Consider the following 25,146-nt stretch of genomic DNA (forward strand, 5'->3'; position numbering starts at 1 on the left):
GCTTTTGCAGTGCATGGGTACAGAGTCTTCCCTGAGGAGTTTACTAGGAAAAGAGAACCATAGTTGTGTTCTTCAAAAAAAAATGACATTTTTGTCAAGTAACACCTGTGAATGGTCTATCACAAAAATACCTGCCTTATGGTCCAAAGTGTATCTTGATGTTAGAGAAAAATGGACTAAATTGACTCAGAATCAACTTTGAGTATTACTAAAACAGGCACTAATATTAATCAATACGGGGAGCTTTCCAGAGCCATTTTCAACTTACAGGGTTCTAACCTAACACATAAAGTACTGCTCAGTGGGTATCTGGCTTGATGGTGGGAAGTCATTTTGTATCTGAATGGGTACACTCAATGCACTGGGGAGGCACTTGGAAAAAAATAAGAAGTGCACCCCATAGACTTCCTGGGACTCTACCCTTAGCCGAAGGACATGTGTGACCAGCACAGCCTGAAAGCCACTTCATGAGAACATGAGTCAAAAAAAAGAAGAAGAAGAAGAAGAAGAAGAAGAAGAAGAAGAAGAAGAAGAAGAAGAAGAAGAAGAAGAAGAAGAAGGGAAAGAAGCACAGTTCTAAATGAGGACATGAGAAATGTCAATATTGTTGAGGAAGAAACAAAATTAAGCCACAATAGATCTGAAACGCAATCTTCAGGACAATGAAAATAAAACATTTATAGGTTTGGTGTTTAAATCTATAATGATACTGTTCACAGAAGAAAGCAATAAGAACAATCCATGAACACATAAGAAAACAATATATGATCAACAAATGGTGTCTCATTATAGTCCTGAATGTAGTGTAAGGTCACACAAAGCCATTTCTCTAAGGTGGTTACTTTTTTGTTTTGTTTTGTTTTGTTTTTTGTAGCCACATCAAACCTTGGCTTCCAGAGCTCATTGTTTTAAAAAGTGTGAAGCTCATATTAGAAAAAGAACCAGGTATTTGGTCATAAAACCAACATCCAAGGGGCTGGAGAGATGGCTCAGCAGTTAAGAGCACTCTTCGCTCTTGCAGAGGACCCAGGGTCAGTTCCTGGGACCTATCCAGTGGGTCACAACGATCCAGAATCCCAGTTCCAGGGGATCCAACACCCTATTCAAAAATCTTCAGGCACCAGGCATGCATGGTATACATACATATATGTAGATACAACACTCAAAACACATAAAATAAAAATAAATAAATAATTGAAACAAGTGTCCAAGTAGTTCATTTTAGCTTAATTGGCTCCATTTGGTACAACCATGATGTCTTGCCTTCTTACCAACACTACGTTTCCTGCTGTAGAGAAAAAGGTGTTGACACTTCTAATGACTTCTAGAATTAGAGTCAGGACCCCAGCGCCCTGCATTAGCAGTGTCAAAGGAGCTGTAAAATGAGTTTGCCCTTTTATCAGAGTAAGTTATATTGTACAATAGGAGAGGGCTAGAAGAAAATTTGGGAGATATGTGTTCACCACTGAAACAGTCAAACTCTAAAGAACCGTTTGGTCACTGACATCCCACGGGTATGGTGGTGGTCAGTAAAGTAATAACAGAGCTGAAAAATTATTTCCCACCGAGTATGTGACTGAAGAAAAGAAAGACAAAAAGCCATCGGCCACTGCAGAAGAACCCAAAGAGAATTCCCAGGGCATTGTGGATTTAGCAAAAAGCTTTCATGACCTCAACAAGCTTCTTAGAGAGTTTGAAACACTAAAAGGTTTACGTGAACAGAGAAGAATGTTCACGAGCATTATCGGCATATAAGCCAATCTATCATGATGAAAGATGCCAAGCAAATCACCATGGACAGATTCCTGAAAAGAGTGGCCCCTCCTCAAGAGGAGAATCAGAAAGAGTCTTCAGGAGAATATTCCAGAAGGAGTTATTGTCATATGAGACGAAAATCCATAAATGTAGCCTCTAAAGGCATTAGAGTAAGACAAGATATACAGGTGGAAGGCTGAGCTACTTAACAAGCTTGACCCTGACCCTGTATAGGCCTACGCTAATATGCATGTCCCCTCTCCTCTTCCCCATCTCTCTTATATAATTCATTTTTTTACTTTATGTGCATTTGTGTTTTGCCTGCATGTGCATCTGTGTGAGGATGTCAGAAGCCTTGGAACTGGAGTTACAGACAGGTAGGAGTTGCCATGTGGGTGTTGGGAATTGAACCCAGGTCCTCTGGAAGAGCAGCCAATAATCTTAACCTCTGAGACCTCTCTCCAGTCCCTAATGTGTGTATCTTAAACAAAAAAAATCATAAAGAAAAAAAACTCTATGTACTTGTATGAAAATGTCATAATGAGATTTATTACTCTGTATAATTAATATATGTTCATCAAGAACATTAAAAGTAGAAAAGACTTTTAAAACAAGAACAAAAATAATGGGTAATAAAAATGTAGTACATATTCATAGTGGAACTGTATTCAGATATAAAGAAAATAAAATTTGCAGGAAGATGAATGGAACTGGCATTTTTATATGAGTAAGGAAACCAGGCTCAGAAAGACAAACACCATATGTTCCCTCGTGTGCAGATGCAAGCTTCTAACTGAGATACGTATATCATATTTTATCTATAAATCTGTCTGGATTATGTGGAAGGTAAGTATAGGTAAAGACTAGGAAAGCAGGAATGGGAAGAAAGAGACATCAGGAGAGCGGGTGCGGAGGATAATAGAACATGTGTGATATAAAAGTGAAAGGTGGGATCTGTGGAGTGGAAGGCCTGAGTGGAGCTGGGAGATGGGGTGGGGGAAGGAAGAGGCAGAGAGAGCCAACCAAAACTGTGGATGAAAATGCCAAAAGGAAACTGGTTATTGTGTATGCTAGCTAAAAAATAAACTTAAAAAGAATATAAAGGGGAAAATATACAGCTATACAATTGCTTAAAAATTGGGAATTACTGTGAGTCAAAATGAGTTAAACTAAAACAGTGCACTGATTTAAAGGGAAGCTATGGAAAATTACAAATATTGTTCCATAAATCTATGGTAACCAGCATCTACGACACAGTATAACCAATACACTATGGTAACCAACATACTGATAAAGTTTATGGTACCGTGTAGTTATGTCCTGAACCTATACAGTCTCTCACCTAAGTAACTTCTGATTTTTTAAGAGCCATGAATAATAACGCCCTACATATAAGGTATACCATTTTTAAGGTGTACCATTTTTAGAGCATTTTTCTTTACCTTTTCTAGGTTTAGATGTGTTTATAAACAAGCATTTGACACCATGGCACACTGTCTACTGACGGTGATATGCTGCACAGGTTTAGTCTGAGTGCATCAGGCTGCAGGAGCTGGGTTGGCAGTACACTGTAGATACACACATCGCCACTGAATTGTCCTGTTTCCTTATGGCACCTCTCAGAATAGATACATGCCCTTAAGCAATGCATCAATATATACATTCCCAACTGTGTTCCAGGAGAATGCTGTGCACTGGAGTGGGGAACAGCCAACGGCCCTGCTATCAAGAGACTCTGTGCCATTAAAAAGAAGAAGCAAGAAAAGCTGAATGTGGTGGCGCAGCCCCGCAGTCACCAGCACTCGGGAGGCTGGGGTAGCATGATTGCCGGAGTGCACAAGTTAAAGGCCAGCCTGGTTAGCATAGCAAGGTTCCGACTCCACCACAGAGGGGGTGGGAGAAAGGAAAGCGAGCATGTAGATGATGAAATAAGTCATTCATTTAGATGTACACTGCTTATGGGTAGGGAACTTGTCCACCTGCTTTCAATGTTTGCTTCAAGCCCATATTAATGTTAGTTTACAGGTTAGCTAAAGAAGACCACATTTTACTAATGATGTTCCCATCTGGGTCCAGGAACAAACCTCTCAAAAGATTGGACCATGTCCAATCCAGTTAGCATTCCGTGCAATCAGCTGGTGAGGTGGCCACCCTAATGTCTACCAGTCACTTCACTTACATGCTGTTCTCACTCTGCCTCTCACATGAAAGCATCTTTCTGAAAGCGCCACTAACACTATGCATGGAAAAAACGAAGACGGCATAAGTAGTTTTTCACTTCAACTGCACCTTGTCGGCTCTCACTATGAGCTCTGGAAACGGATAGAGCCAAGCCATGGATAGCCCAGACGGGTGAGAAAATGTCCATTGCTCAGAGACAACTGCAGTGTCCCACAAGGTCATTTAGGGTTGGAAGGTACACACTGCTGCAGGAGGAACCTAACCATGTCCCAGAGAATGTTTTCCTGGAGTACCTGATAGGTCAGCTCTTTGATGCCTCGCTCCAGTCTGCGAGCTTCCCGCTGGGCCTCTGCACTGCGCCTGAGTTCGGCTTCCAGTTCCCCTTCCAGGTCCCGCACCTGTAACAGATCATGGCCTCAGTCCACATGCTGGTAACAAGGCTGCCATTCGGTTACCCAGTGGAGAATTCGCTGAAAGAGTGAACTAGTTAAGGGGAGGTATATCCATTTTCCGTCTGGGAGTGACTAAATAGGACAATCTTTCTGGTAAAAATCCATCACCCAAACCAAGGCTGTTGACCTATGTGAGCTCATATAAGCGTGGTTAAGACTATTGGCAATGTGAGCGACTAATTCAAAGAGAGGATGTAAGCCTCTCATCTTACACTGCAACATTGCAAAATCACGTGTGTGTGTGTGTGTGTGTGTGTGTGTGTGTGTGTGTGGTGTGTGTGTGTTCTGTGTGTGTATATGTATGTGTGGGTGTGTGTTCTGTGTGTGTATATGTATGTGTGTGTGTGTGTGTTCTGTGTGTGTGCTCTGTGTATCTGTGTATATGTGTGTCTGTGTAACACAGCTGTCTGTCAGTACAGACAGCAAGCTGCATGCAGCAGTGTTGAAGATTTTGTCCCACACACCCTGATCTCGGGCTTCTTTCTCCATGTTCCCCTCAGACTCTGGATCTTACCCTGAGCTCTGTCACACACATGTCACATGCAGGCCTACAGCTCTGCTTTGCAAGAGAAGTACAACAGGGGACTTCCTGAGTGTAGAGTCATACAAGTAAAATTATCAGAACAGTCACTGAGAGACGTGCCTACTACTCAGCACACCCCAGTGCCAGAACAATGAAGAAAACATACCCACATCTCTCCCATGAATAAGCGTGCTTTCTCATGAAGGGAAGCAAACTAAATAAAGTGGAATAGCATGTGTGGGAAGACATAGGCAGGAAAGGTGCCAGAGCCTTAGTGTGGGAAACTGTTGTGAGCAGCTGCTCCTGCTGATGGGACATTCTCCCAGATATCCATGCATCACTCCCTGCCTTCTTGACCAAAATGCCACCTCTCTGTGAGGTCTGATCATCATTTTAGAACTGAGGCCTGGCACCCTAAGGCATAGGTGAGCTTCTTTAGGATGATTCCCCTTTCCCGCCATCACCTCGTGCAGCTCCTTAAGCTAAACTATCTTCTTTGTTCCTCCACGGGAAGGTGCAACAGGGCAAGTAGGTGAGCAGGTGTGCAACTTCCTTGTGGATAAACTATCAGTACATCCTCTCTGGTCATCCTGGACATGCATCTACTAGGGACCTGCTTAGTTCCAATTGTAATACACAGGCCAATAGAACTGTTTGTTTTAAAGGATGTGTTTAAGGTGTTCTGTTTTGTTTTGAAATGTGATTAGAGCACCTCATGGTAAAAGGTGCCTTATTGAAGGGAATCCCAGGTGCCATATCTTCGCTTGTAATGACCTTGCAATGTAATCCTAAGGAGTAATGATTACTGTGTGAGTGTGTCCCTCTAAAAGTCCATGCGTTTGAAACTTAAACCCCCAATTTTCATGTGTATTTGGAGGGGGAGCCTTTTGAAGGTAACTAAGATTAGATGAAGTCATAAAGGTCCAACCACCCCCCCTCCCAGGGTGATTAATGACTTTAGTAAGAGATCTTGTTTGCTGTGTCTTGCCACGTGATGCCCCCTACCATATGATGCTGTGGCAAGAAGGCCCTGATTAGAAGAAACTAACTAGATGCCAGCACCATGCTATTGGACACTAAGAGTAGAGCCACATAAAATTTTGCTCTTCATAAATCATCTTATCTCAGGTACTTTGTTACAGGACAGGAACTTGATGAAAACAATGATATTCTAATTACACTTTTAAGTCTATAATTTCTCAGTATCACCTGATACCAGCTCACTGCTAGTTGTCATTGGCTCTAGATCATAACAATGAACAAATGGTAATTAGGAGTGTGGTGGTTTGAATGAAAATGGTCTCCATAGGCTCATAGGGAGTGACACTATTAGGAGGTGTGGCCTTGTTGGAGTAGGTGTGGCCTTGTTGGAGGAGGTGTGTCACTGGAGGTGGACTTGAAGTTTCAGAAGCTCAAACCAGGAGCATTGTCACTCTCTCTTCCTGCTGCCTGCTGATCCAGATGTAGAACTCTTAATTCCTTCTCCAGCAGCATGTCTGCCTGCATGCTACCATGCTTCCTGCCGTGACAACAGTGAACTAAACCTTTGAACCTGTAAGCCAGCCCCAATGAAATGTTTTCCTTTATAAGAGTGGCCCTGGTGGTCATGGCATCTCTTCACAGCAATAAAACCCTAACTAAGACAATAAAATAAAATAATATCCTGTAACACCAAATGGGTAATGGAAATACCATTATAATCCATGTACCTTTTAAAGGGATCAACACATTTAAGTGCTTTTCCTCTTGAAATAAAATCACGGTTCCTATATATACTATTGAAATAATATCATATTCATCTTATTACTATTTGAAGTTGTTAATTTGTTTCTTCAGGGATGCAGATCCTGAGAGGCTACCCATGCTCCAAAGGATGGCTCACACTCATGTACATTTAAGCAACATTAAATGGATTCAGTGGGGATTTAAAAGAGAGAGAGAGAGAGAGAGAGAGAGAGAGAGAGAGAGAGAGAGAGAGAGAGCGAGCACATATATAATGTTGAAAAGGAAAAGTTGTGGGCAGATAGGGAGGAATTGGAAGGAAGGAGATGGGGTTGATTTGATGAAACACATTATTCTATGCATGCATAAATATTAAATGAAAAAAAAAGTATTTTGGAACAAGACATGCAGTTTGCTTTTTTGCCTTGTTTTGGTTTTGTGAGTTTTGCTTGTTTGTCTTTAAGACATATTCCATAGGGGTTGTACTAAAAGGTATTATGCTAAAGGTCACTGGGAATAATTCTTTATATTTATTTTATGCTTGATATATATCTAGCTATTTTTCTATTAGTGTTACATTTTAAGGATGGATGGATTGAATTAAACTTGGTTTTTCTTTTATTTGAAACATATAAAAAGCTACATGATTTTTCTATCAAAACACCTAAAAAGTGCATTTCAAAGATCTAACTTCCATCTCTTTGTTCTCTACCTTGAGCTAGTAAATTTTTTATTAGTCTTTATCCTATTACTATTTTTTGACAAAATAATCTTTCATGAGCAGAAGATTATAAACACTTTGTAACACTTACTTTCATTATCATCACATTATTACTCATAATCTCCAGAACATATTCCTGAGACCTTCCTCATTTCTTTTTAATCAACATAACTGTTTGGATAGAACATGTGTTTATATTGGTATTTCACTGTATGAATGTTCCAGAAATGTGCAAAAGTGGATATTACCACTTTTCAGAGGCCCCTGTGAACCATTAATTCCCAGCAGAACATTTTTTTCAACTTTTGTGAAGTTTACTGTATTCATATACATAGTCATTAAAATTGATCCAGGAATTTTTTTTAAAAATCCCATTTTTAAGGTAGTTTTAGTAAATGCTATGTAGTTCCTGTAAGGTAGACTCCACATCATTTGTATCAGACGTTGTTATATCTGCACTGAGTCTTTCTGGGTCATGGATGTGTTTCATCTCTCCTTTCTTTAGCTGTTAGGAAACAGGCATTCTCTTTAAAGAAAATGACAGGAACATTGTCCCAGAAGCAAGAGACTGCAAAGATGTGTTTGGAAAGAGTGGGCTATCTGTCCCCTCTGCATAGAGCCTAGAATGGGTATAGTGAGTGGGAGAAGACGTTTTCTCATCCATCAGTGAGAGGGAAGACAACTTTCGTCCCAGACCCAAGAAAGCCCTATTGGCTGGCCCAAGGTCAAACAATAATGTATTCACATCAGACCCTTTCAGAATCTGCAAGTGCCATTAAGCCAAGTGATGAGGTGTGATGTTCCGGGACATTAGGGCCTTGAACAGAGAGTGTTAGGCCCTCACGATTACCCAAGCAAACTCCTACCCTGGATTCCAGTTTCTGGATTTGCTTTTTGCTCCCCAGCACAGCTGTCTGTTCTGCTTCATCCAGCCTTTTCTGCAAGTCTTTAATTGTCTGGTCCATATTCTTCCTCATCTTCTCCAAGTGAGCACTAGTGTCTTGTTCTTTCTTCAGTTCTTCCGACGTGTTGGCTGCCTAAGAAAGGAGGCAAAAGAGACTGAAGAGATGGCTCAGTGGTTAGGGTACTCGCTGTTCTTGATCTGACCCAGGCTTGGTCCCTAGAACCGGTCCGGGAGCTCCAGCTTCAGCAGATATATTGCCGTCTTCTGGGCTCTGGAGCACCAGACACACATGTGGTTCACACACATGCATGCAAAGATTCATACACATAAAATAAAGACATATAAATCCTTTAAAAAGAAGAAGAGAGATTGAAGGAAAGTGACTTAGATAATCTTGTAGGCAGCTGATCATATTCCAGTGAGCTTTGGTTCGTGATCTCATGGGGGAAGGGGGTGTATGCTTGGCCTCTGTATATTTATTCTCTTTCCACCCTGCTCCCTCTAATCCCTGATTTCCCATGGGTTTTGATCAAATCAGCCAGTAGACATTGAAGCAGCTACATGAGAGAATGGGGTGATTATTGATGGGAAAAAGCCTAAAATGAAGTGTCGTGTACACAAGACAGAATACGTCTTGAAAGCAAGATGACTGAGTGAATGGCTTTTAACTGAATAAAGTGCGGGGGAAATATCTGTAACTGAGTAAAATAACTGCTGTCATATAAGGCATCAGGAAAAATGTAGTAAAATACCTATGAAAGTATGTATCTTCTGATTTACTACTGTATACACATTCAGGCTCCAAGAATTTGATAGCATCAGACACGCTCTATACAAATAATCTGACACAAAGAAGGTAAGCTATGAAACCTACTTTGGGTTTTAACTCCATGTACAATGGTTTGGCTTCTCAGTACAATTCAAGCTGTTTCCTCTTTTTGTGTGCTTAATCCAAGAATAAATCTTTCGGTCTATCTGGTTGCCACTGTGCATGGTTTCCATATGGTGATACTGGGAGCTAAGATCTTTAAGAATAGCCACCTAATGGGATAGGCTTAGACAAACCGGGGATGTCTCAAAAGGAATGGTTGGAACTCGTGCTCTCTGATTTCCGGTAACATTAGAGCTCGTTCCCACTTGCGTTCTGTCCAGTGCGATACCATCCACCCTAAAGCCCTCCCTGCAGCGTGGTTAGCACTAGGCCTTTTAAAACTCACAGGACCACAAGCTAAACAAGCCTCTTTGCTTTAGAAAGCTAGCCAACTTCAGAAATTTTCTATAATAACAAGAAGTCATGACGAAAATAGGAAATTGACATGTCTATCAGTTACTTTCTTGTTGCTGTGAATGTTTGACAGAAACAAGTGTTAGGGGGTGAAGGATTTTCATGGCTCATGGCTCAGGGGAAACAGGTCCACCTGCTGGGAAGACGTGGGGGCAGGAACAGCTTGCAGCTGTGACACTGTTTGACGGTGGGAAAACCCTTCTGGGCAAGCAAGCAGACTCTCTGGCCTGGGTGGAGGCTTAACATTCTATCTGGGTGGAGGCGTCAGTCACTCGGCCTAGCCAAGAACCCCTGGGAAAGAGGGTTTACCTTAAACTACAATGAAGACGAGATGGGCAGGATAATTTTCCCTTTAATGAGATACCACACTTTTTCTTCTCAGACTCCCAGCTCCTCAGCAGTAGCTTACTGCACCATAGACGTGTAACTTCATACACCTGCTCATTTTACTGAATTACCCAGAAAAAAATGTCATTTTCCCTTTTCTTCTTTCTATCCTTTTTTCTAAGCATGCTTTCCTTAACACTTTGGGTTTCCCCAAAATGTTGGACGTTCTTACTCTTTCCTAATGCCTCCCTCCCTGTGGCATGGCCACTTGTCTGTCACATGTCTGAGCTCCAGGCCAGCTTAAATGATGTGGCTTTTTCCATCCATCATCCTCCATTCTCCACCCCTGGATGGCAGTTGAAGTTTACAGCTAGCCTGCCCTGGGGTTTTTCTCTCAAACTCTGAGATTAAGAACCCCAAAAGGGGATGGAGATGCCCCTGCGTCCCCAGCAGTAACATGAGAAGGCTGGTCATATCACTTTGGCAGTCAGGAAGCATCAAGGTTGTCCAGGACGCGCATCTCCCAGGGTCCCACTTGCTCCAGCTAGGCCTCACTTCCTAAAGGTTCCCAACATCCCAAAATAACAGCATTAGCTCGAACATTGATTCGAACCCATTGTTCGAACACATAAGCCAATGGGAAACATTCCATGTTCAAACATTAACTTTCCTGAGAAGTACGATCATTACTGTCACTGTTTATGTAAAATCTAGATGAAAATCCTGTCTCCTCAGTTCTCAAAATGTTGTAAACATGAGGACTAGCTTCCTTTCATAAAGCAGGGATGTGATGCTGCGTATAGCCACACATTTGACAGACTCCTAAAAAGCCCTCAAAAGATAAGCAGAGGCTGAACTCATGCTCAGGCCCATGTAATAAGTCATGAAACATCCAGTCCCAGGCCCTGAACACACAACCTTCACTTTCTCTCCATTAATAACTTTTTCTCAGTAGTACTGTTCACTTGCTATGCCTTTTACTAGACGTGTAGCATCTGCTCATAGTGGGTGAATGAGATTCGCAACTTGTTGAGATTGGCAACTAACCCTGAACTAAGTGCCATCTAGGAAAATGTCACCATCAAAAATTTTAGTTTACCAATAAAGCAGGCTCACCAGTCCCAAGCACTGCCTTCCCAGTCTAGTTTTGCTACCCCAGTAACAGTATGGATTGTAAACCATAAGTGGTTTAACTGCTCTTCTCATTATCACTGTAAAACCATTAACATACCCAAGAAAAATGAAAATTTGTAAGGAAGCACAGGAAGAATTCTTTCTAGATACCAGTTATACTGATTCACAACTGAAAAAAAATAGCTAACCTTAAAAAGAAAGACTCTTGTTTTCAGAGGATTTGGCTTTTAGACATTCAGTCACTCCTTCTTATTGTCAAGGTAGGTTAGAAGACAAGAGCCAATTGGCTTAAGTGTTCTGAATAATGGGGAAGCCACAGGTCAGCTAACCTCCTCCTGATTGTATGGGGATCAATGAAATCCACGTGGGCTGCAGCAGGTCCTGCCTTTGGACTATAGCTCTAGTGAACTCTGGAGGACAGAAGTGAGCATACGATCAACAGGCCCACCTCAGCAGCTGCCTTTCTGGCCTTTTCTTCTGCCCTTTGACACCTCTGCAACATCTCTCCAGCTTCCTTCTGCATCTGGGCAACATCAGCCTCCAGTTTCTTCTTCTGGCTGAGGAGACCTGTGTTCTAAGGAAGGATAGCATTTCAGTTAGGCAACCAGAGACCAGCAATGCAAGTAGCTCTGGGTAGGAGCAATTTATCATCGTCAGCCATATGCAGTTAAGTAAGAATTCCAGCCCCAGGTGGTGATTTGGGCACAAAAAGCAGATCAAATGAAGGAGTTTCATTTAGAACAGCAATTCTCAACCTGTGGGTCTCGACCCCTTTGTGGATAAACCTTTTTCACAGGGGTTGCCTAAGACCCATCCTGCATATCAGATATTTACAATACGATTATAACAGTAGCAAAATTACAATTATGAAACAGCAATGAAAATAATCTTATAGTTGCTGGTCACCACAAGATGAGGAACTGTATTAAGGGACCACAGCATTAGAAAGGTTGAGAACCACTGCCAGGAGAAAAGAGACAGAATCCTGAATCAGAATGGGTCATTTCAAATAATCCAAAGCCAGAATATGGGTTTAGTTTTTAACTTATCGAGCAATGCTTTTTCAGTGTGATAGAAAGAAGTATCCCAGGGCAGAAGTTGGAGTCACCTGCAGCCACCTGGAGGATTCCAGCATGCTGCTGCAGGAAGAAAATGGATTCCCCTCTTTGCCCACCTGCCTTCCTATCTTACTCTGCAGTGAGGAGGAGGAGGTGGTGGGGAACAGATAACATAAAGCTCAGCCCCAGCCCCTAGGACACCATTAAAGGGAGGCCTTTGTGATCTGCAGCCATGCTGCCCCAGTTTCTTCCTGATTGTTGAACCGGAGGCCAAGGCCCCTTTGCTGCATCTGCCCTGTGTTTGAAGCGAGGCTTTTGTGAGCGTGTGAAACCTCAGCACAAAGAGCGTGTGTAAAAAGCATGGGCTTCCCACTTTTCATTTCTCCTTTCATTTTGTCCTTTCTCATCATCCTTTCACTTTCCTCCAGTTATTGCCTTTCTCGGGGCAGATTAAGCCTTGAACAGAAAAGGAAGGTAGCCCGGGCTCACAGGTTCTGTCTGCCTCCCACAGCACCATCAAGAATGCCTCTCTCCATCCTGTGGAGGGGCAGGCCCTGTGTTCTGCAGGATTTCCAGTGCCTTCAGTGTGGTCGGGGGAAACGAAGTGTATTTTCCTGAAGTGTCTTATGGGTGCTCCCTGCACATCACTCCGTAGGAGGTCTCTCAGTGTGGAGGATGGTACAAGTCTAAACCCTGATTCGATTGTGTAGCAATCACTTCAACTTTCCTAAGGAGATGACAATTAATCTTTCTGCAGGTTTAGTGCCTCCATGTCTCCCTGCTCCCATTTTCAGAAGGAGGAAGGTTAAGGTATTAGGTGCAGAGGATCATTTGTGTGAGTTGTACTCAGATGTCTGTTCAAAGCAAGAGGTCTTTAAGAGGAGTGCATGTCTCCTAGATGAATGCTGGACACAGGGGCAGCACCTGAGAGACTGTTGAGCCTCCATCTGCTGCAGAGTTGAGGGCCTTGTAGGGTAGTGTGAGATCCAAGGATTGGAACGCTCGTGTTAATGACTCTTAAGTTTCAGAAACTGCCATTTAGTCCAAGATATCATTAACTAAGAGTCCTAGTTTACTTCTCTATTGCTGTGATAAAACACTCACCAACTTGGGGAGGTAAGATTTTATTTCAGCTTATAGTGTTAATCACCAAGAAAAGTCCAGGCAACCTAAAGGCGGGAACTGATGCAGAGGCAATGCATGAGTGGTACTTGCAGGCTATGGTTTGTTCAGTCTGCTTTCTTATACAACCAGGACCACCTGCCTAGACCCACAATGGGATGGGCCCTGTTCCATCAGTTATTAATCAAGAAAATGCCCCACAGACTTGCCTACAGGCCAATTGAATGGAGGCAATTTCTTAACTAAGATTTCCTCTTTCCAGCTGACTTCAGTTTGTGTCAAGTTGAAAAAAAAAAAAAATGAAGCAGCATACTACAATACACTGTTCTATGTTTCTCCCTCAAAACCATATTCTGCTGTTCTCACTCTCTCTGTCTCCCTCCCTCCTCCCCTCCCTCTCTTCCCATTTCTCTCTTCACATTAGGACACACAGTACATTATCAATTACAGCATGCATATCAAGTGACTTGTCAGCAGTAGTTACTATGCATGGCAGACATGGATTATGCCCATTACTAACAACAATTAAAAAACTGATTGGCCAACAGCAGGACAAGAAGAGAGTGGCGAGACAGCCTGACACAGAAAGAATGATGGGAGGAAGAAGGGCAGAGTCAGGAGAGTTGGGGGAGATGCAAGCCAGCCACTGGACAAGCAAGATGTGTAGAAAATGAGGTAACAAGCCATGAGCCACATGGCAAAGCATAAAAGAAATATAGGTTAATTTAAGTATAAGAGTTAGCTAGTAACAAGACTGAGCTACTGGCCGAGCATTTATAATTAATATAAGCCTATGTGTGGTAAGTTGGGAAGTGGCTACTGGGTATTTGGGAATGGACAGTCAGGACAGGAAATGTCCAGTTACAACAATGGGTAATATATTTTCAAAAAATGATCCAGTATGCCACATTTTATTAAGATAAACCTTAATGGAAAAATAACTTGTTATGGTTTTGGTTTTAGTTTTCTCTATTGCAGCTGGGTTGAACTCAAGCTGGGTTGAACACTCAAGGCAAGTGTTCTACACTGACCAATACACACAAAGACAAGTGTTGAAATGAGTTAACCTGTTAATAATTATGCATACACTACAGCATATTTGTTCCTGATCCATGGCAACCAGAAAGATGATGTCATTTCAAGAATTTACTGTAGATACAGAGTAATTGTAACACCTTGTGGCAGGTACAGCTCTGATTTACTCATTTCCCAGTGAGAGCACTACTGACATTCTGGGAACAGCAGGAATACTTTTGTGATATGGAATCATAGGGTACTTCAAAGGAGGTCTCTGGACCCTGCCCAAAAAAAATGCCAATGGCACCTCCAAGTCACTATGACAACTAAAATGACCCAAGGTATTTTCAACACTCCCAAGAGTGGCAGTCTGACCTCAGAGGCTTTAATTTATCCTTCTCAATGATCACCGGAATAAACTTTTCAAAGTGTGCATCTAATAACTTCACCCCCAGCTGCTCACAATTCTTCAGTGGCTCCCATTATCTGCTGATCAAATTCAAGCTCCATTAGTCTCACATTCAAGGTCCCGGTGCCTTGAGCCTACCTGTCTCTTAACAGTATTTCTTCTCATCTCTCCTAACTGCACTGTCTTCTACTATATGAGTTTACCTTAAATTCCAAATTCTCCATCTTCATCCACTTCCTTAATTTTTCTTTCTACCACCTTGTCCCACTTCTTCCGTGACTTTCATGACTAAGAAGAAAACTATTATGTCCCTGCCTGACCTATTTAGGATTATTTGGGCATTCTACAGAGTCGTATGTCCTCTATGGTACTCATAACAGTACAGTGTGGTTGTTTACTTGTATCTTCCCTCTTTGGGGACAGTGAGGGCATTATTTGTACACATATCTAATCGATAGCATGTGCCCTAAAAATGCTCAGTGCTTGATGCACTTGCTATAGGCATCTGTCACTGTCATTGTGGCTTCTTCTGCTTTCAGAAAAAAATGATCTAGGAAAAATCTAAGAATCCTGCTCATCACCACTTACACAACCTTACAGGGGAAGCCAGAAGAGTGAGAGAAGCTAATAAGGATGTAAAAGATTCCCAGAATGCTGGGAATCAAGTCACTGAGACAGAACAAGGGAACAAGGTAGCAAGCAGATAATTTTAGACCAATAAGAAATGTTTATCTCTCCTCTGCCATCTTGGCTGTGAATGTCCTGACAGTCCATTCTCAGAGCAGAAAGCTTAGTGTTACAGTTGCACGACACTCCCCACCATGCCCACAGAAGCGTATGTTGAGCCCTGAAGCCCTAGTTCTGCAGAATACAAGCTTATTTAGAAATAAAGCTTTAAATGAGTTAATCAAGTTAATACTGGATCATTAAGGTAGGCCGTAATGCCATATGGTATATCCTTATATAAAGGAGAAATCTGGACAGAGACGCACTCACAGAAGAACAAGACAAAAGCAGAATGCATGTGAGGGCTAGGAACTGAAACAGGGCATCGATAGAAAGCATGTCAGGAAACCGTCAGAAGCACAGAGAAGCTGAGTCTTCTGTGAGTTTCAGTGGGAGCACAGCTCTTGCAATACCTAGATGTGGATGGCTAGCACCTAGGACTGTAAAAAAATAAACTTGTTTAAAGACATCTGTTGGTGGCGCTTTGTTACAGCTGCTCTGGGAACCTAATGCTTGGGATGAAAGGTGTAACCATTGTGCATCTAGTGCCACATCTAAGACTTGACATGGCCACCATACAGATCCTTAGCTGGTCCTGGGATGTGAACTGCTTCCTTCAAACAAGCTAACAGAGAAGATGAACGTGTCCTACCTGAGTGTGGAAAAGATTGATTCTTTCTGTGGCTTCCAGGAGCTCTTTTTCTGCCAGCTTGCGCCCTCGCTCTGTCTGCTCTTGCAAGGACCTCAGTTCTTCTAGTTCAGACTGAAGAAGAGTGTTGCGCTGCTCAGCCAGAGCCACCTGTTCCTTCAGGTCCTTGTTCTGGTACGTGCTGTTATCCAGCTGCTGTTGGAGCTCCTGCAAAAGAAAACCTGGGCCTGAGGCATGGATCCCTCTAAGTTCTCCTGTTAGCAGGGGAAGCGGGGAGCACCGCCATACAGAGACAAGTTTCCAAGTTCTTGATCTCATAAGTAAAAGGCTTTCCAAGCAGACCCTGGGAGGTAGCTCAAGGACAGTTTACTGAAGTCAAAGAGAGACAGTGTCTTGAGCAACAAGGGCAGGAAGTTGTTGATCTCAGCAGCTGCTAGGAGGAAAGGGACAGAGAGGAAGCCAAAAAGTTAAACTCTCTGCATTAGAAATCAGACAGCAAGCAGGACCAGCTACTGTCCTGAGGGGTATGTAGTGATGGCTCACTACGGAGTCAGTTATTCCTCCTCTTTCCTTATCTTGTTCTTAATTTCTGTCTTATTTCTTCCAGCCTGGTGGCTTATGTTAGACTTTAGGTTATAAAACACAATTTTCTTTAGAGCAGGAGAGAATTTACCTCCAAGGAAGTCCCCATTTGACAAGAAAATCCCTGCTGTTGTCCTCAAATAGTGGTGCCCATCCTACCATTTGCACCAAGAGGAGGCTATGAATGAAACTGTCATTGTGACATACTGATGTAAACATGCCCCACATGGTGACGTGGAAGCAGCTGGCTGCCCACAACTCTGTCTATTCCTTCTTCCTGTCTAATATCCCACTCACAGAATGGGATGTGCCCCTGAGCACGCACGATCCTGGCAGAGCTCCACCTACTTTAAGGTAAGCATGCTCCAGCCTTCTTGAAGAGTGAGATTTGTGGTTTTCTTCTCTACTGCCCAATGGATTCTGTCACTTGGTTTATGTCTATTTCTGACCTTTGGTACGGTGGGAAGGTACCTTCATTTGACTCTGAAGCTGGCCCAAGGCTCTAGTTGTCTGTGACACCTGCCCGTTGGCAGCACAAAGCCGAATCTCCACCTCCTTGAGGTCCTCTTCCATCTTCTTCCTCAGCCGGGTGGCCTCCATTCTGCTCGAAGTTTCAGAATCCAGACTGGACTGCAGGGAACCCAGGGCCTGCTGATGCTTCTCCCTGATTGCAGAGCAACATTGGGGAAGACCAACCATCACACACCCAAACTAAAAACAGCTACCTCTCATTTTTCAAGTTACAGAAAAAGTATTAAAACAAAAACATTCTCAGAGATTAACAAAATGAGTCTAAAGAGTTTCCATTTTATAAACGGAGGAAGCTGAGCATTAGATTAGTGAGTCTACTGTCATTATAACATTATTATTGTTGTTGTTGTTGATTGATATGAGAAGGCAGAGCTCACTGTTGGTGGTAACACCCCTGGACTGGTGGTTCTGGGTGGTATAAGAAAGCAGACTGAGCAGGCCATGGGGAGAAAGCCCATAGGTAGTGTTTCTCCATGGCTTCTACTCCAATCCCTGAACCTGGTTCCTGTCTTGAGTTCCTGTCTCAGCTTCCCTCAGCAATGGACTTAGAAGTGGTAAGGTGAAATAAATCCTTTCTCCCCAAGTTGCTTTTGGTTGTGGTGTTCTATCGCAGCAATGGAAACCCTAACTAAGACAAGGATGATAAACTCTAGATTTCCTAGAGTGTCTCCAGATGAAGAATGGATGTTCTTTTAGGCAACCATAATATTTGAACTACTTCTAAGTGTTTACAAAAATCAAGTCTGAATACAGCAGGGAAGAGCTACTGATGGTGAGATTAAAACAAGCCCTGAGATCCAGCCATACTGCTCCAATGGTCTACAATCTTCAATAATCACATGGGTTTAGGGTGCGCGTGTGTGTGTGTGTGTGTGTGTGTGTGTGTGTGTGTGTGTGTGTGTGTCTGTGTTGCCTTCTCTTTCTAGGAGTTTGAAGGACAGTGGCTAGTTGAGAAAACTATCTTCATATTCAAGAATGCAAAGAAGATTTTTGAAAACCATGGGAATTTTTACTTACAAACAGTTAGGCACCATGGGACTAACTACTAATTTGTTAATTGGGACTCTGATGCAATGGTCCATTAAAAGCCTCTCTCATAGGGTGTTGAATCATACTGATTGTGTGAATCTACACCCTCTCCTCCTTACCTGTGCTATCAAAGATAGGAAAACTTTGGTTTCTGGAACAACTTTGATTAGTGGCTTACTTTCCATTTTAACCTAGTTCAGATTCTGGTTTCAGGGTTAAAAAAAAAAAAAAAAACATTAACTTCACTCCTTTTAACTTCTCAGTATTTGGTGGCTGTTCATCAAGAAACTTTAACTGTTACCAAAAATACATGTCCTCTTAAACTCACTGCAACAGAGCGCTAGTCCTAGACAGATGAGTGGAAGGAAGAATTCTTTTATCTTTTTATCCTTATAGAGGTGATAACAACAAACATCTAAAGTGTATTTGTGATGGGTCAGATTCCACACTGAATTGTCATAGAGTGTGTCCTGACCTCTCGTGCTGATCAGAGAAGCACCACTAACTATTAGTAAGGTTACGGCTGGAGTTTGCTATTGGTTCACAGGTAGGGGCCTCCACTTTTCATGACGACATTTATTATGGGTGAAAGGGCCACCGATGTAGTTATAGAAAAATAAGGGAAGTAACTTTTTTATTTCATAGTAACTTTTACTTCATACTGACTTTTAACCCAGTGTTAAAACTGGTCTTCTGTCTTACATTTAGTGCATATCCCTAGGTACTGTGCATTCATCTCACAGATTAGAATCCCAGAAGCTTGCAGGCATATAAAGATAATGAGGTTGTTATGGATCAAATTATGTAGCCTCCAAATGCTGAAGCCTTAAGCACCAAAAACACAGTGTTGTGCTTCGAGATGGGACTTCAAAGACCTGTGTAAGTGTGTCTCTAAAGAAGCAATGAAGGTAAAATGAGAGTGTTGAGGAAGGGTCATAATCCAATAGCACAGAGTCTTCGGAAGAAGAAGACAGAAGAAATACATCCTCCCAATAGAAAGATCATGTGGAAATGCAGAGAGAGCAGCCATCCGCCTTCAAGATGAGGACAGAGGTCTTAGGGAAAAACTGCTCGTCCACATCATGATCTCAGATCTACAGTATCCAGGCTGTGAAAACGTGAATTTGTATTGTATAAATCATCCAGTCTGTGGGGTTGGTTTGTTTGTTTATTTGTTTTGTTTGACATCATCCCTTGCAAACTAATAAATGAATAGGCATACTCTACATCACTTATATTCTGAAGACGCTGCCCTGATTTCCGATGGGGGAAATCCTTCTTTTTCCTCAGGTAACTCTCCCTACCAGAAACACTGAAGCCTTTGCAGCCTGCCAGCCAATTCTCTATCCACAAATAGATTCTGTTTCAGCAAAGTGAGTGTTTCAAATGCCAGCTTTCCTGTAGCTACCTGAGAAAATTCATAAATGTTAAGGAGCAGCAAAGACAATGGCCTAAGTGATGATTGTAATATAGTCAACACCATTCACATAGGATCAAAAAGTGTTTAAAGTCAGAGCTCCCTCAAGCATGTCTTTAAAAGAAAAATGAGACTCTGTAGGCTGCACAGATGGCCCAGTGGTTTACAAGCAGTTGCTTCTCATGCAGAGGACCCAAGTTTGGTTCCTAACACCCAATACTGGGCAGCTCACAACTTCCTGTACCTCCAGCTCCAGAGGATCCAGTACCATCCTCTGGTGATGATGATGATGATGATGATGATGATGATGATGATGATGAAGATGAGGAGAAGGGGGTGGTGGTCATGAATTTAAGAGGGAGTTTGGGGTAAATTGGAAGAATTGGAGGGGGAAGAGAGGATAGATGTTATGTAAATACAGTACTCATATAAGAAATTCTCAAAAGAATTTTTAACTAAAAATAAGCAAATAAAAAAGCAGTTATCTTTGAAGAAAACTAGTGTTTTTTATATCTTGGCTATTGCTTCTGTCTTCAGATTATCACAGATTTCTTAAAGGCTATCTATTCTGATAATGTGACCAAGCAAATGGAACTTTTTTAAAAAATGAGTTATCTCTGCCTTAAAAAAAAATAAAGATGTAAAAGATCCAAGCCATCTCTGAGCTTAGAAGTCCCGACTACTCCACCACTACACAAAACATCCTGCCAACCCTGAGAGCTCACATCTTCGTCAGGAGGTAAATATCTCACACCAGCTGTTGATCTCCTCCCCACCACTAGGTTCTCTCCTGGGCTCACTCATTGCTCCTCACCGGACTGACAGAATGCTTCGCACCCGAGAATACATGGAGAGGTCCACAGGTGCTGTGCTCTAAAAGCTTGACCTTCTCTGATGCTTCTTGGCCCCTTCAACTTTCTGCATACTGTCTTAATAGACAACTTCAATTTTTGTGGTAATTCACATGGTTGATGTGAACATAGGGTCTTCAACCTCCTCCTGCCCTCAGGTGATAGCTTTTTGAGATCTATACTCTATCTTATAATTCTTGATTGCTTAGAATTCTATACTTGGGGTACATTTCCCTTGTAGTCTACTCTATTTTATTCTAACCCCAGATTCAGAATGAACCACTAGATTAGCACAAGGCATTTGCTATAGTCCGCACTCACACAGAGCAGGGAAGGTCTGGGACAGTGCGTGCAGTGTTTTGTGAGATGCTCATCTGTCCTTGCTAGATGTACCGATTATAGCCACTGTGAGTCATCAGCTAAAGCTTACACTGAGCTTGTGCCCAAGCCTCAGCCACCCCTTCCTTTTCCAGCCCATCACAGCTCATGTTCCCTTCAGCTCTCTCCTCTTCACCTTAGCTGTTTGCATCTCTGACTTCCTTTGCACTGATGATTATAATTGGGGAACTGTTCTCCGACATTCAGATGTACCTGACACGACACAGACTCTCTGAGGATTCATTTTCCTCACTGCGTTTATTTATAGCTGAGGTTTGACGTTACCTGAGATCAAGCTTATTTTTTCTTTTAACTACCAAAAGGAGATGTTCATTTTTGTTATTTGTGTACAAAAATAGCATAAATATTAGGGCTTTATATGTTTGCCCTTTATCAAAGAATTATTTCAGATACTCGTCATTACACCAGATTTCTTCACTAGAGCCAGTTCCATGAAAATACTTGTGCATGAGGGCTGAGTTAACTCAGAGCACACAGAAGGATAAGCTTGGCTTGGAACCCTCACTAAATATTGACCATCTGGAAGTTTGGATAGAAAACAATCTATGGGAAGAAGCCTAGTTCAACAGAATGTGTTAACATGGCATGGGCTTGTTTTGTTTGTTTAACAAAGACACTGAGAACAAGTTGCCAGTTGAGCCTCAGACTACTTTATGATCTTCTTTGCAGACTTAGGGCTTTGGTTAAGGCACAGTTCTCAACCTGTGGGTCAAGATTCCTTTTGGGAGTCAACCCTTTCACAAGGGTCTCCTAAGACATCAGAAAACACAGATCTTTACATTATGATTCATAACAGCAGCAAAATTACAGTTATGAAGTAGCAACAATAACTTCATGGTTGGGGGTCACTACAACATGAGGAACTGTATTAAAGGCTGGCAGCATTAGGAAAGTGGAGAACCACTAGGTTAAGGGAACAGCAAACAGCCCAAAAGGTAATTTATTTTTTCCTACCTCTAAGTGTTTAATTTGTAATCTGTAGAAGACAAAGCACTTTGCCAGCACCAGCTTGCTGATCACCCTGACCACCTTCTGTGGCATGTAGGTTATGGCATGTCCTTTCCCTGAGAATCTAAGCAGTGAAGTGTCTAGAATCACCAGCTTGTTACAAGGAAGTAAAGAAAGGGTCCAGCACCCAGGAACCCTGTCTCCCACAGTGACCTAGCAGGTAAGACTCCACTATTTCAATAGCCTTGTTCTTGGCTTTGCTTTCTCCCAGGGAACAGGAACGGGCTAAGGAATCCTTCTCTCTGATCTAACATTAACTTGAAAGCACCATGCCAAACTTGTTGCCCTTTCTTCCTTGTTTCAGCATCTCAGCTTCCATACTCCACCTGAATGGGACTCCAAAGAAGCAGACCCACACACCACAGGTCATCTTTACCCAATGCAGTCCTCCCCACAGTGGAGAGCAGAAAACCACAAGAGTGAACAATGTCTGTATAGAAGTATTTTTCTCTAAACAGGGATGCACTTAATGGGAAATCCTAGTGTCAAGTTACACCAAGTGTCTTTGGCCATGCTCTGGCAAGGGTCGTGAAAGCAGCCCCGCAGTGAGTTCTGTTCATTCTGGAACTCTGACATTCATGGCTGTTGTTCAGCAACATAATCCTGAATACCTCAACTTCTCTGTTTCTTCCTCTTTCTCCGACAGCTTCCTTTCCAGCTCTGCCTTAGCTTCCGAGAGTTCAAGCTGGAAATGAAGAATCTTGCTTTCATTCCTCTCCAGGGCTCCCTATAACAAAAAGCATCCAATGAAGTCTCTTTTTGAACAAAAGTTGTATTTTCTTCCCTTAAAATATGTATCACGAATGAGGTTCTCTTCTGAGTTCCTGTCAAAGAGGTAGATTCAAGACAGGCCCCTGAAGTTAGACAAGGACAAGTGACTGCTTTGATTCATCACTTCATATCTAGCTCTGATATCTTTTGCTCTTTGAATAGTAGCCTAAGGCTGGACCAAAGATACAGCTCAATCATAGAGCTCTTGCCTGGCTTGGATGAAAGCCTACGTTCAATTCTCAGTACCAATATATATATGTGTGTGTGTGTGTGTGTGTGTGTGTGTGTGTGTGTGTGTGTGTGTGTAGGTATATATATATATATAACTATATATTATATAAATATATATATAACTAAAGAATATATAAAGAACTAAAATTCTAAAGCATTTTTAAATAGAAAAATTCAATCTAGTCTGTTACTGTATTTGATATTTAATTACTTACATCTAGTACTCCTAAATATTTCTAATTCATTCCATCTTTGGGATGAGTCAATAAAAGCATCAAGGCTAGAATATGGAAGGTGCTAATGCCTGTTTGGGGTATTTATTTATTTTGGACCTTTAGGGAGTACTTAGCAGATAACACTCTCAAAGTGAGCCGCTTAATCTCAACTATTATTATTACTACGGAGGAGGGGTTTAACAGGCAGGAATATCTCCTGGGACTGAGTATTCAAATAATAAGGGCCAGGGGCTTTATTTCCAGGGATGCTCTTATAGGGTTATTTAATTTTAAAAGTAGAAATTTCCTCTTCCAAGGAAATATATATATATATATATATATATATATATATATATATATATATATATCTCCTTTTCCAAGAAAAATATGTGTAAAAGAAGTCCAAACAAGCTGAAAACAAAATACTTGAAGAATAGTGATAATATAGCAGAATACATGTGCAGTGCAAGCTGTTGGCCAGCTAACTCTGGACAGTCCCAAGAGCGGGGATAATTCCTTATCTTCTCTGAGGAGTGTTTTTATTTACCGCAAAAAGTAAAACTTTGTAGTAATAGTCAAACATCGAAGACAACAACAAAAAATAAGCTGTTGTGAATTTTAAGAAGGCCTCCTTAGTTCTTGTCTCATTCCTGACAGACATAAATCAAAAGCAAATGCTCAGACAGCAATCTCCTCAGAGGGAATGGTAGTTTCTTTGAGGGGAAACTCACCCTCTAGAATGTACTGAGAAAGTGAATGTTTAGAGGTGACCTGAGATCATTTGAGTCTTATGGATTCAGGGATCTGATTAAGTTTTTTATAAAGCCACACCCCCAAAAAAGACATAACCCCAAGTTACAAATACATGTGCAAAGTATTTGTGAGGCTGAATTTGCAACTCGATGTATGCTGCCATCTTGTGGTGTTCAGTGGTACGAGCTTTATGGCCTTAATACATTTTTGAAATGGTTGCTAGTTCATTTAACACACAACTATCCCAACGGATGATACAAAACTAAAAATCATATTTTATTGCTATAGTATTTAAATATACAATAAAATTTACTTCTTTTATTTACTATGGTGGCTTTACAAAGTCCACAGTTAGAGTGGCCAGAGACCCAAAGAGAATTAGACAAAGTTCGTCAACTTTGCCCAAACAAGCCTTCCTAAAGGGTACTCTACCAATTGAAGGGGTTTTCAACAAAATGAAGAGATCCTCGGGAAATGTTTACGTAAGAAAGAGCAATAACTGAGCTAAGAGAACTTTGCTTCAAAACTGCACCCAGAGTGAGGTGGCACATCCACTTTGCCAGTTTCTTATAGAGCTGTAGTGGTGAGGCAGCTGTAACGGGAAGTGCTTGGACATCTTTCCAAACTCATTTCCTCCATTGGAAGGGTGTGTGGATTTCAATGTGTCCAGATTTTCAGCGGCTGCTTCAAGATGAAACTCGGTTGGGAGCAAAGAGTCTCTGTAGAGCCAATGACTCATCAACCACCTGGTGACTCTGGAAGTTTAACTTCCTTTTGGGACATCATCTTCTTTGGCATCGGATCTCAGTGGTCCTGTCAATGACCTAGTCCACATCCAGGGATGAAGCACGAGTTTTTTTCCAGGACACCCAAAACATCCCCATCAAAGAGTTTGCACACAGATGGCCTTTGAGGGCTGAATGTCTGAGAATTTCACTGAGAATTTCATCTCACCAACAGATTTGGGGATGGGAGTCGTTAACAGGCATAGCTACAAATCTATTTATACTTCCAACTCTGGGTAAATATACACTGAGCGCCCTATGGGCCAATGGTGTTCCAGCAAATCTGACTCCATGTTAATACCCAAGGAAGCTCCAAAGGACCTAGTTTAAGTGCAGATTCTGATTCAATAAAGTTGGTGACAGGGCAGATATTCTGAAAGTCTAACAAAATCCTGGATGTTCATGCATATGGTCTGTGAAGGTCTAGGCTGGAGATAAAGTAAATAAACACATCATAGTTGTTTTCATTAAAATCAGGGAACTTGCATTGACTAGTAATTATCTTGCTCTCTGAGCCTCAGTTTCCCTTAAAAATGGAGACAAGAGTTTGCTGGGGTGATTAAAGCATCTGGCATGGTGCAGAGCATAT

General features: G+C 41.9%; 1 protein-coding gene across 1 annotated transcript in view; it reads right to left on the minus strand.

The window, feature by feature from the left end:
* Myh15 (myosin heavy chain 15) overlaps nt 1-25,146 on the minus strand; it is a 125,401-nt gene that overhangs the window by 6,416 nt on the left and 93,839 nt on the right. Inside the window, exons 33-38 of the mRNA XM_059277732.1 lie at nt 22,414-22,529; nt 17,039-17,231; nt 15,989-16,192; nt 11,453-11,578; nt 8,221-8,391; nt 4,230-4,334 (exon numbers count right to left, since the gene is read on the minus strand). Coding sequence (XP_059133715.1) covers nt 4,230-4,334; nt 8,221-8,391; nt 11,453-11,578; nt 15,989-16,192; nt 17,039-17,231; nt 22,414-22,529 — 915 coding nt within the window. The remainder of the gene's footprint in view (nt 1-4,229; nt 4,335-8,220; nt 8,392-11,452; nt 11,579-15,988; nt 16,193-17,038; nt 17,232-22,413; nt 22,530-25,146) is intronic.

This window comes from Peromyscus eremicus, chromosome 12 (genome assembly GCF_949786415.1).
Source record: "Peromyscus eremicus chromosome 12, PerEre_H2_v1, whole genome shotgun sequence".
Lineage (NCBI taxonomy): Eukaryota > Metazoa > Chordata > Mammalia > Rodentia > Cricetidae > Peromyscus > Peromyscus eremicus.